Source organism: Electrophorus electricus, chromosome 15, assembly GCF_013358815.1.
Source record: "Electrophorus electricus isolate fEleEle1 chromosome 15, fEleEle1.pri, whole genome shotgun sequence".
NCBI classification, from domain to species: domain Eukaryota; kingdom Metazoa; phylum Chordata; class Actinopteri; order Gymnotiformes; family Gymnotidae; genus Electrophorus; species Electrophorus electricus.
In genome coordinates this window covers 3,106,413-3,119,124 of record NC_049549.1, presented here as the reverse complement: position 1 = coordinate 3,119,124, position 12,712 = coordinate 3,106,413, and the positions used below count along the sequence as shown (strand labels likewise).

Below are 12,712 nucleotides of genomic sequence, written 5' to 3'. Positions count from 1 at the left end.
GGCCAGCATGTATGCGCATCTGTGTGTCTGAATGTCTGAGGAGTGCGCGCATGTGTGTGTGTGTGTGTGTGTAATGAACAAAAAGGAGGCTTTGGTCTCAATAAAATAGACAAAGAAATACATCTATGAAACACATCTATGAAATATATCTATGAAATATATCTATGGCTGCTTTGTTAATGAAGCTTATTCTGATTTCAGAAAAAGGACTTTTATGGTTCAGAGGATTTTTGCTCCTGAAGTCTGTTGCTTGCAGCACTAAAACCCCTTTGGCATCTTGGTGACCTTGCAAGGTGTTTTCAGGAGTTCTGTGCCATATGTAGCAGGTGTTCTGTTAGTGAGGCAGGGTACGGCAGAAGAGAAGGCTTGGCAGCACTGGCGTGATTTACACTGGAGACGCTGGGGACATCCTCACCACTTTCTGGAATGGCTGATTTTGTCCTCACTACTTTCTGAAAGTTTACTTTACAAATATTTTATATAACAGCTTGCTGCAGATACCTGTCCAACAGTTTGTGAAAACGGCACTAAGACCATGTGGAAAAGTGTATTTGGTCAGCCCGCACCTCTAATATGACCATGACCAATGGTTGTCACTGCATGTCAGCTCCATGAAAAAGCCCAGAGTAGCTGCCGGAAAGTCAAATTACTTTACTGCGAAAATAAACAAATTATTTTTTACTCAAAATAAATAAAAAATAACTGTACCACAAATATATAGTGCTGATACTTTTTGTGTTTTTAACACAGGCTTGACAGTGTCCTAAATCTCTTCCTGTCAGTCTCAGCGCTGAATTCCTCCCAGTGAACGCGCATGTCCAAGGACTTTTGTAAAGGGGACGTGATTTTGAGGGCAGCCAAACTGAATGCAGCACCCAGGTCCACATTCTCCCACTTCCTAAAGCAAACTTACACAGTAATACCAAACATGGGGTAAAGGATGTCTAAACCCAGCTTGCCTGAACTCAGCATGAGCATTTGAGCATTTGGTGATTCTACCAGCACCTCACACAGTCTGTGCTGGAAACAGGCGGCCAGCACCGGGGATGATGGAATAATCTCTTCACAGTCATCACTTCGCTCATGTACGAAAGCAGACGGATACGACTGATACCCCTTACAAAACACAGTTCCATTAATATTTACATGCAGCATATATCAAACCATGTTATCCAGAGTGACTTACATATTTATCAGCATCACAGTACGCGTGTTCCCTAGAGAGCCATTAAAAATGCTAAATTTATAAAATTAACAAAACGCAAGTCAATTCTACTTTTTTTATTACACTGTACTGCCATCTCAGCAGTTTCCAGCACATTATTTTATACATTTGTTTATATGACACTAGAGGTTTGACATATATGCAAATGATGAAATATTTGAATATGTGAATCATGACATGCACATAGACCTGGGCCTAACTCGAACGTAAGGTCTATTTAGTTTTGAATAGTCTTAGACAATTCCTTCAAACATTTTATTTTAATTAAGGATCCAATATGTTTTAACTTCTTCAGTTTCCTTTTGATCAACATACAGACATACAAAGTGTTCATGTCCTCTCTGTCCGATGGTAAAATACGCAGAAAATGTTTTGTTGTGATTTAAAGTAAGAATTCTTTTGAAGCCACTGAGAAACACTGATCATTGTCACGGTTTCCCCACCTCTCCCTGTCTAGCCCGGTCACCTGAGCCATGTGCTTTTGTTTCTGTTTTCATGCTCCATCCTTTTGTCCTGCCCCTCACCTCTTGACTTGCATTTTCCCCGCCCGTTTTTATCTGGTTCCTAGTTCCCGTGACTTGTATATACACACTCCCCAGTTCCCACTGCCTCCAGCCAGCTCTGATCCATCTGTAATTCTCTCCTTATGTCATACCTTGTTCAGCTCTGGGTTTTGGCCTTCCTGCCATTTTCTTCATGTTGGGGTTTAATTCCTGTTTTTCTTCTCTCAGTGTGAGGCTCTGCATTTGAGTCCTGTGTTTGTTTCTAGGGTTGTTTTCCTTTTTATGTTCGTCCATTGTCTTGTCTGCATATGCGTCCTACGGCGGTGTGCCTGTTCCCAGCCCTGACGTTACAGTCTTTTGCCTATTCATTAGCTCTGCTGCTCTTTGGGGAGTCTTTTCTCATACATAAACAACTGTGCCATCTTCATATATTTGGAACTCAACCTCTTTCAGGTATGTTGTTTATATACCAGCAAACAAACAAAAAGGAGACTAGAATCTAAAAACGCCACTACTGTACCTTAAGCTAATGAATTTTTAAATCATTTCAGAAAAATAACTTGCAGTCCCGCCTATTGAGGACTCGGGCCTAAAGCCAAATTGTTTTGGATGTAGAAATCGATTGTCTTCAAGGTACTGCATCATCTGTTCATCAACTTGGACTTTGAAGACAACTGGAAGAATCGATACTGGCCTGTAATTACAAGCTTTGTCAGATGTTCCAGCCTTAAACATCAGAGCCACAACAGCCATTTTCCTGTTCTGAAGAAACTTGCTGGTACTAACTGCACGTACTTCATGCCTCATCAAAGTATCACTTACTCTTTATATAATTAGCATTTAAGCCCAAATATATCTTTTGCCTTTGATTTATTTAACTGATTGAAAATCTTTCAGACTTTACTTTGATCAGTCTGTACAAAATAAAAAGATGTCGGTGAATCTTCCCATAAATCTTGTAACAGTGCTAACAGAGTTCTCCCACTAACTAGACATAATAATTGTTAAAGTTGTGGTGTGGGAAGTGAATATGGTTATGATGTAGGGGACCTTTATAGATGGAGTTATAGTGTAGGGAGTGATGGTGTAGGGAGTCATTATGGGTGGAGTTATAATGTTGGGCATCATTATGGGTGGAGTTATAATGAAGCACGGCCCATGTGGCTAGCACCATCTTTAATTGGTGTACACAGCGAAAGAGGCTGAGGATGTAGCCCACTCATCAAGCCTCTGCAACTGGTGTAAACAGCGAAAGAGGCTGAGGATGTAGCCCACTCATCAAGCCTCTGCAACTGGTGTAAACAGCGAAAGAGGCTGAGGATGTAGCCCACTCATCAAGCCTCTGCAACTGGTGTAAACAGCGAAAGAGGCTGAGGATGTAGCCCACTCATCAAGCCTCTGCAACTGGTGTAAACAGCGAAAGAGGCTGAGGATGTAGCCCACTCATCAAGCCTCTGCAACTGGTGTAAACAGCGAAAGAGGCTGAGGATGTAGCCCACTCATCAAGCCTCTGCAACTGGTGTAAACAGCGAAAGAGGCTGAGGATGTAGCCCACTCATCAAGTCTCTGCAACTGGTGTAAACAGCGAAAGAGGCTGAGGATGTAGCCCACTCATCAAGCCTCTGCAACTGGTGTAAACAGCGAAAGAGGCTGAGGATGTAGCCCACTCATCAAGCCTCTGCAACTGGTGTAAACAGCGAAAGAGGCTGAGGATGTAGCCCACTCATCAAGCCTCTACAACTGTGCAAGTCACAGATGTGCTATTCTCATTAAAAATAATGATGTAATAATTAATCAATCAATCATCACAGACCCCTATTTATATTTCACTTTGTCTTACCATTTTCCACAGAGCTGCTCACAGGAATAAAAGCTGAAAGAGTCTTTTGAAGACGAATCATGTCCTTGCTACATATAGCAGGGTTTGTGAAGGTCAGGGTGATGGCCTGATAAACACAGGGCCTTAATCTTTACTGGCTTATTCTGTAATGGTTTAAATATTACCTTTCATCTGAACACTAGTATATTCCTTTCTTGATTGAATCCCCAATTTTTAATATAGTAGAATTAAATCCAGTGGATTGCTGCTAAATGTTGTATGACACTGTAATGATGACTTCATGAACTACATGAGCAACACGGAAGGATCGGGTCTAACTGTTTTATTTTTCCTCTGTGAGGAGCGCAGGCTCAGTCACTCTTTGAGACCTAAAATAAACATGTTCTCAAGATGTTTCTAAAATTGTGTGTGTGTGTGTGTGTGTGGGAAAGGGAGGGAAAAAGAGAGAGGAAGACACAAATGCCGAGTCATGGTCCAGGCACTGTGCGGATACTGCTGTGAGAGTAGGTGGCACTTTTGTGGCATGAACAAGACAAGCCTTGTGTGCTTCTTTAAAGCGCCCTGGACACGCTGCTGTCCACAGCATGCCTGCCCAGCAACCAGCCCGGCAACCAGCACAAAGTTAAGAGTCTAACACGCCATCCTCGCCTGCAATCCCCCCTGAGCACCCAACACACCCCAACATGCACACCATGCCCCCCCCCCCCCCGGACCCTACCAACATAACTGCCATCATTTATTTTCTGAATCTGTAGCCAAGCTGGATGCAACCGACCCAATGGAGGAGGGGCAGTGTGTGGATAAACAACCTAGTGTGTGCGCACAAATGCTGGCAACACACATTGTTTGTGTTGGTGTTTCTATAGTGCAGATCTGTCCCAGGGATGTGGGTCACATAACCAGGCTTAAAATACCCCACAGAGCACAGAGGATCTCTGGTTCTGTGAAGGTTTCCTGTCACACAAACCAGAGAAGATTTCACAATCACTGCAGATACTAAAATCGGGATGCTTTTAACAGATATGAGGGTGACAAACTCCAGTTTCTCCAGATTTTGGCTTATACACAAAATGTTTTGTTGAAGGAAACATTTACTGATGTCTTAAATATCTCAGTGAACCTCTGCAAAATAATTTTACAACCATCAAAATGACTTTTAAGTGCTCAGATCTTGCCATCAGATGCACTGAGGAAGGACAGGAAGCATTTGGCGGTACATTCAATTAGCTCGTCCGACCCTGTTACCCTGCTGTGCTGTGCGACTGAGCCTTACAGACGTATCAGAAGTGCCAGTCACCATGAACGACAAAACTGACGAGACAGAAGTGTCACTCAAACTATCACAACTTGATTACACTCCATTTCAAATAAGTCTTGCACTACTGCATAAGACCTCTAACTCACAGCAAACACCCTGTCGGATCGCACAGCCCTGTATAAGGGCTATATCACTGCTCAGAGCAGAGTGCGCACAGACACACACAACGCACGCACGCACAGGCACGCACGCACACGCATGCATATGAGGCCTGTTGCTCCTGCTCATTCCAGCATAATGACCAAATTCTCATCCTTTTTCTCACATTTAGCTGCTACTTTGTTGCCCAATACCTTCCAGTAAAAACTCCATAGGAAAGTATGAATTCATTCTTCCTCATTTTTGTGCTGTGTCTGCCTGTGTGTGTGTGTAACAGCTATGCACGACTGTATGCCAGCCCACGATTGCGACCGATCAAAGCACCGGAACATAAACAGATTCCAGTATACACACACAAATCGGAAAAATGCTAAAATCAACAAGTGAAGCCAAAAGCTTGCAGGATGTGCACTTTTCCGCTGGCATGCTCGGCGACAATGATCCTGTAGCCAGTGTCTCTCAGTGCCCTTATGACCCTGCAGTCCGGAGGCAGGATGGGGTGCTTCTAATCTACAAGCTACTAGAGGAACGTTACAGAATCAGACACACTGTTTGGCTCCTAATCCCACAGATGCCCGACTCCTGGCTCCTAATCCCACAGGTGCCCAACTCTTCCTGTGTGCATAATCCCATTACTTAGGCGGGGTGTGAGAGGCATGTAGAGATATGCTTCTCTCTCCCTCTGCTTTCTGGCTCGGCATTACAGTCTGAGTCAGTGGGGTGGGAGACAGGATGAGACCTTGGACCCTGCATACTGCAATGCAGACGGCCTAACGGATCTCGCTTTGTATGCTCTGCTGGGCTTTTGGTTTTATTGGTGTTGCCAAGGAACTCAGCACTGAAGTAAATAAAAACAAAAGAGTGAAATGGTTCTATGCTTTGTTTGGGCTTTGAAATGGATTGCTTTCAGTGAAATAAAGGGAATATCATTTGCAGTGATGTCGATGACTAAGTATGGAACAAGGCTGAGAGAAAAGGCACAACAAATCAGCAGAAAGAGAAATGAAACAGAGAGCGAGAGAGAGAGAAAGAAAGAGTGAGAGAGAGATGAAGAAAAGGCTGAAAAGACAGCAGCATCTAGCAGCAGACAGTTATGAAGTGTGAGAGAAAACATTTGTACAGTAATATTACTGCACTGGATTTGTGCATTAATATTACTGCACTGGATTTGTGCATTAATATTACTGCACTGGATTTGTACATTAATATTACTGCACTGGATTTGTGCATTAATATTACTGCACTGGATTTGTACATTAATATTACTGCACTGGATTTGTACATTAATATTACTGCACTGGATTTGTGCATTAATATTACTGCACTGGATTTGTACAGTAATATTACTGCACTGGATTTGTGCATTAATATTACTGCACTGGATTTGTGCATTAATATTACTGCACTGGATTTGTGCATTAATATTACTGCACTGGATTTGTACAGTAATATAAATGTTGCCATGGCATGGAGTGGAGACACATGAAGGGACGGTGTGGTGGACTCTCACCGGAGCAGCTGCGAGCCAGCCGTACTTGGCTTCAGTGCGGTTCATGTCACGGTCGAAGACGTAGAGCTGCCAGTAGCGCAGGTGATCCGTGTCCACCAGGTTGAACTGACGGCGGGCGTAGTGGTAGCTCTCACTGTTCCCCACACGCGGAAAGTCCAGCCACTCCGGGTGGCCAAATTCATTTCCTGTTAAGGTACAGACAGGAGTTACAAAACAAGTTCAGGTCAAAATAGAGCATTTTGTGGTTCCACTTCTATCGAGACAAGCAAAGTCAGTCTACTGACATGCACAGTCTACAGACATATACAGTCAGTCTACAGACATACACATGCAGTCATTCTACAGAAATACACAGTCTAGACATGCAGTCGGTCTACAGATAAACACCGTCTACAGATACACAGCCAGGCTACAGATATACAGTCTACAGACATGTGCAGTGAATCTACAGACATGCAGAGTCAGTCTGCAAGTGCAAAGATACAGACAGAGGCCCACAGAGAGAGCCCAACTCCCTCACTATAACCCGCAGTGCTGTCCTTCTCGCAGCGTCAGTCTTAAGGCTGACGACTGAAGAGTGTGAGTACCTGCACGCAGACAGCACTACCGTGACTCGGCAGCCCCCATACCCTCCTGCTGACACTACACACACCACCCTTCTCCAAACATCAACTTCAAAGCGTCTGACTCCATTATCAAGACAAGGAGGAGGAAGCATGCATGTGAGAGTGCCTCACACACAAACAAATGAACGCTAAATTAATTAATTGATGTGTATTCCAGACATTTTGGAAAGAAGAAGGAGGTGCTGACAACACAGGAATACAACAGAAAAGAAAGAATACAGAAAGAATAAATAATGGGTTATCAAACACAACCTTGTCTGGGGTTAAAGGAAAGGAATGAAACGTGTGTTCTGACACATCTAACTTTGCCCACTGCTTTGACATACAGGCCCAAACCTGCCATATGTGCTGGATCTTCTGAGTCAGTTAAAGGAAAAGTTCTGACACACCACTGAGCCTTTTTAATCTCCTCTACTGAGGGGAGATGTGCAGTCTTACCCATCAGACATTGCTATTCATGGGTTTATTAAAGTCTCTCTCATGTCTATATTTACACACTAACTGCCTTAATTAGTGTTTCAATTCCTGTCATAATTTGAATTAGTTGGAAAAAAAAAACCTTATCTAGAACACAGACCAGAAAGCACAGCAGGCTTTTCTCAAATCCACAGTGGTGTAGACTCCAGAACTTTCTAGAGCACAGTGACCTCAGTCAGTGAGCTCATTGTTCAAGAGGAAAGATGTGAGGACATGGCAGCAGGTCAGAGGGAGGAGCCATTCGTCCGTACCCAGAACGTGAGCAGAAGAATAAGAGAGAGGAGGAGAGGGAGAGAGAGAGGGAGAGAGAGAGAGGGGGGGAGAGAGAGAGAGAGAGAGAGAGGAGGAGAGAGAGGGAGAGAGAGAGAGGAGGAGAGAGAGGGAGAGAGAGAGAGGAGGAGAGAGAGGGAGAGAGAGGGGGAGAGAGAGAGGGGGGGAGAGAGAGAGGGGGAGAGAGAGAGAGAGAGAGAGAGGAGAGGGGGAGAGAGGGGGAGAGAGAGAGAGAGAGAGAGAGGAGGAGAGAGAGAGAGAGAGGGAGAGAGAGGGGGAGAGAGGGGGGGGAGAGAGAGGGGGAGAGAGAGAGAGAGAGAGAGGAGAGGGGGAGAGGGGGAGAGAGAGAGAGAGAGAGAGAGGAGAGAGAGAGAGGAGAAGGGGAGAGAGAGGGGGAGGGAGAGAGAGAGGGGGAGAGAGAGAGAGAGGGGGAGAGAGAGGAGGAGAGAGAGAGGGAGAGAGGAGGAGAGAGAGAGAGAGGAGAGGGGGAGAGAGGGGGGAGAGAGAGAGGGGGAGGGAGAGAGAGAGAGAGAGAGAGGGAGCGAGAGAGAGAGAGAGAGAGAGAGAGAGAGAGAGAGAGAGAGAGAGAGAGGAGGAGAGAGAGAGAGGGAGGCGACAGCCCTGTCAAGTCGAGTGATGAGATAATGAATCCGTCATCAGCTGACAAGACAACATCATAAAACAACAGTTGGGTAATTGAATTCTGAGGGGGCAAAGAACCACACTGACGAGTGAGAGAAAGAAGACAAAACAATAGTGATGAAGTATGTTGTTTATCCAGAAAAAGTAAGAGAGAGAGAGAGAGAAAGACTGCGGAGGGAGGGAAAAAATCGAGTGACCGGATGAACTGGAACAGACAGGGAGTGGCAGAACCTCCTAATGAAATACATTAGCTAGCCGTTAAAGAAACATCAGACTGTATGCGGTACACTTACAATGTTACACATGCTTATGAATTAGCAAGTTAAAACTGTCACTACAGAGAGAGAGAGAGAGAGAGAGAGAGAGAGTGAGAGAGTGCGAAAAGGAAAGATATGGAGGGAAAGAGACAGAGCGTGAAAGAGAAAAAGAGTAAGCGTGAGAGAGAGAAATGGGAGAGAGGGAGAAACAAAAAAGAAAAATGAGTTTGACTACACGACAGACAACAGTTAATCCCTGGACACAGATGCGATTTGAAATCCCGAAAACATGGAAATGGGAAGATAACTAGAGAATATGAACTATAACAATAGCAGCAGGTAATACATTCTGCCAAGGCATCTGTGAGATGTGCACGTCCCAGAGAGACCGGGGGATACGCCTGACTGGGAGACAACGGTCTTAGCGCTCCCTGGGTGGGTTCAGTACTTCTTAGGGGTGACCTTATTCAAGCACTTTTGTTCAAAGAATGCACTTGTGTGTGTGTGTGTACACTATAGTGTACCATTCATATAGTGCGACAGTTTTCTGAAGTGTACTTCTGAAACATGTTCAAAAGATCAAGTTCTCTGTGAATCTACACTACGTTCGATTCTCAAACTCATCTTTTTTGCTGACGGTCGTACCTCCTGTCAGTGTCAATTTCGAAATGATTTTAATTCTCAGCACGATCTGTGGTCTCGTACTCCAAAAAGGCTAATATTTTAGATTATTTATATTAATGTATTAATATTATATAATGACTTTGTAAGTAGTATCAAAAAGCTCTTACATTTTTTATGTTTAAAAACTGTTCCATGGGTTTTCATCAGCAGTTTTTCAAATGATGTAAAAGGAGAGTGAGTTGAACATGGCAGGTTTTCCAGATGAGCTTCAGGGCCGCTGAGGCCGTGGTGGGAAGCCCTGGTCATGTGGCATTTCTCTCCAGAGCAGCAGGCATGGCTGAAGGCTTGTGTTTGCTTAGTCAAGGTGAACGAGCTGAAAGCCAGAGAGGCTTCAGAGCACCTCAGCCTGAAGCCGTGCTGTTCAGAATTCATTTACCACAACGAAGGAGAAGACCAGGAAACGCATCGTGGGGTAGGAATTTATGAGGGGTTTGATTTGCATAGATCTTACACCTTCACATAAGTGTGCTCCCGGTCTGTGACTAGTGAGCAGGTTTAAGAATATTCCTACAGTCCAGGCCAAAATGTCGTCTACGACGCGCTGTCTGTACAAGATCACACAAATCACAGATCAGACTCACAGACTAGACTCAGCCCAGACACAGCGGCAAAGAGGTTTGCAAACGACTTTTTCTTTAATACAACATAAAGCTTAATAACACATAAAAGTTACAATATCACACCAGTATCAATCTACCTCCTCACTACTAACACAGCTATCATACTGCAACTATACAACCACACCAACATCACACCACTATCCTACGACTACCACATCGCTATCAAGTCCATTTTACTGTTGTGTTGAAGGATGAGTGAGTTCCGTGGTTGTAACGAAGGGTGTAGTGGGAGCTGTACTACCTCACTTTCCCAACACAAGGTTGGCAACAAATCCCATACAGGGAATTAGTGTGTAGGAACATGAAGCCAAAACAGATACAAGATGAGTACCGTGAACTTAGAACATGAATCTAAAAGCTGAACTGAATATGTAAAGTTAGAAACTAATGCAAAATATTCATGGATTTATCTGAAGGACACCACAATCTGAACCCATTTCTCTAAAGAAGCAGAAGCTCTAATAGGCTACAGTGAAAAGAAACACTAAAGTGCTTTATTCTGCTAATCACAATGAGCCGGTAGTCTTTCACTGGCAACAGGAGGCGTTTATAAAGGCACACAGACTGGCATCTCTCCATGAGGCAAAACACGCAAGAAAGACAAGCACAGAGAGGAGGAAGCGCACTGCACTTCAGAACAGTACAGACGAAAGCAAAAGCAATTCAGCATCCAATGTTTCCACTACAGTGGACTTACGGCCATTCATCAACACCACCATGCTGCAGGTTCGCTGATGGCGTATGGACTGTACGGTCGGGTATGCAGTGCGAGGGGGCGGAGCCACTCTCAGCCCTGCGAGCGTGGCGCTGATGTAGAAAGCGCCCTTTGGCTCCCTGAAGGCCAGCCGTACACCGTCCCAGCATGCCCGCGGCAGAGAGGCGGCAGCTCCGCCCTGGCGGCCTGCGCGGGGTTCGGACGCGTGGACCTTCCCACCGGGAAAGCTCCCGGAGTTTGCTGGAGAGTAAACACGCGGCTCTCGGAGAGCTGGGGAGAGCCTCAGATTGATTCACTTGCACAAACAATTTGTTCTCGCGCTGCACTGGTTAAACGACTCCACAGCCATCGATCCACTGACACGACACGTCGGCTGCTGCTTATCTGTTGTTTTCGTTACTTTTTACCCCCTCGTTGGGTTGCTATTTTACACTTATATAAGGTACACAAGCCAAAAGCGTGCAAGGTTTTCTCCTCCAAGGGCAGTGCAGCGGATTTGCAATCACAGAAAAGTAGCAATCAGGGCAACAGAACAGCATTTCTCACTTAGCAGTCATCAGCGGAGACACTGCGATGTCTAGACAGATATCGCATGCAGGGGCTGGACCAGCTTCCATCAGCTGGTCAGGCAGGGTCAGAAGCCAGGTGGTAAGAGGCAATGCTTGTTCACAGGGTCAGAGGGCTTTTAAAGCTCCACACTAACAATAGACACTACATTTATAAAGCCCATTACACGTCCGGCACTGCCGCCCAAGATGGAAAAGAAACCCAGACTGACTTTGTGACTAACAAGCACACAACTCTCGACAAAGGAAAGAAATCGCTGTTGAAAAAGAAGGGAAACAGCGCAGACGTGGACAGTGACTGAGGGGCAGCAGGCATAACCAGTCGAATGACGCCGCTGAGGTACCAGACCTTCTCGGGAACGGGGTGCGGTGTCAGCATTGAGAAAGATAAAAAAAAGTAGAAAGAAATGTTATATAAATGAATAAAATGTCTAGAAGTATGGTGTTTCTATACAGGCTTTCCCACTGCCATCCTCCTGATCAGTAGGTGGCGCTACGACACAGCGCAGGACTGGCAGACAGACGGCCATCCTCAGCTAGGCCACTGTATTGTAACAATAAAGTCGCTGGTTATTATAACACTAGGCAAAGTCCCGACAGGGCTGAGCAGTGATATTACACGCAAAGAGCACTCCTAATGTATATGCAATATAAAGGGCTGTGCTTTGCCTAATGAAGCATAGGACTAAAGAGAAAATGGCCCTGAAATACAGCGTTTGATAGCATTACACGCTAAAACAGGCTCAGAAAATGTGCAGAGAAGCGTCAGCAAATTCTGTCGTCTGCTTTATTCTCAGGAAAATTCCAGCATTATTTCTGGACTAAGTGATAGGGAGTGAATTTCTGAGGCTGGAAATATTATTTTTCTAAGAACACAAAAGGCTGCTTCAAAGTACTTTGCAGAGTCATGCAATGTAAGCCGATGCGATGTGCCACTGGTAGAAAAGCCAAGAAAAATTAAATGGGTGTATACAACTACAACTACAACAACGGTCACTCTAATCTTCAAAACAAGAATTTTAAAAACAAGAATCTCTCAATAATGTCTTAGGAAGTCTCTGACCCAGAAAAATCCACACTGGATCCTCTACTCCTGATTGGCCCACACCGGATCCTCTACTCCTTATTGGTCCACGTCGGCTCTAGCTCCGCCCTGACACCGCCTCCATCATCATCTCTTTCAGTCATGCCCCGGGCTGAGTTAAGACGACTTGTGTGCTGCTCTTTACCTGTTTTTCAGGTGCCCTTGTTTCTGTGCATTTTCTGACCAGTGTGTTGACATTCTCAGTCAGTTCCTGTGTTCTCCATCACGGCTGTATCCCTGTTAACCTCGTCTTTCTGTGCGCTCCACCTGTCTGTC

At 44.9% G+C, this 12,712-nt stretch overlaps 1 protein-coding gene across 1 annotated transcript in view; it reads right to left on the bottom strand.

The window, feature by feature from the left end:
• Positions 1-12,712, bottom strand: part of gbe1b (glucan (1,4-alpha-), branching enzyme 1b) — a 73,946-nt gene that overhangs the window by 22,748 nt on the left and 38,486 nt on the right. The window contains exon 13 of the mRNA XM_027012009.2: positions 6,496-6,680. Coding sequence (XP_026867810.2) covers positions 6,496-6,680 — 185 coding nt within the window. The remainder of the gene's footprint in view (positions 1-6,495; positions 6,681-12,712) is intronic.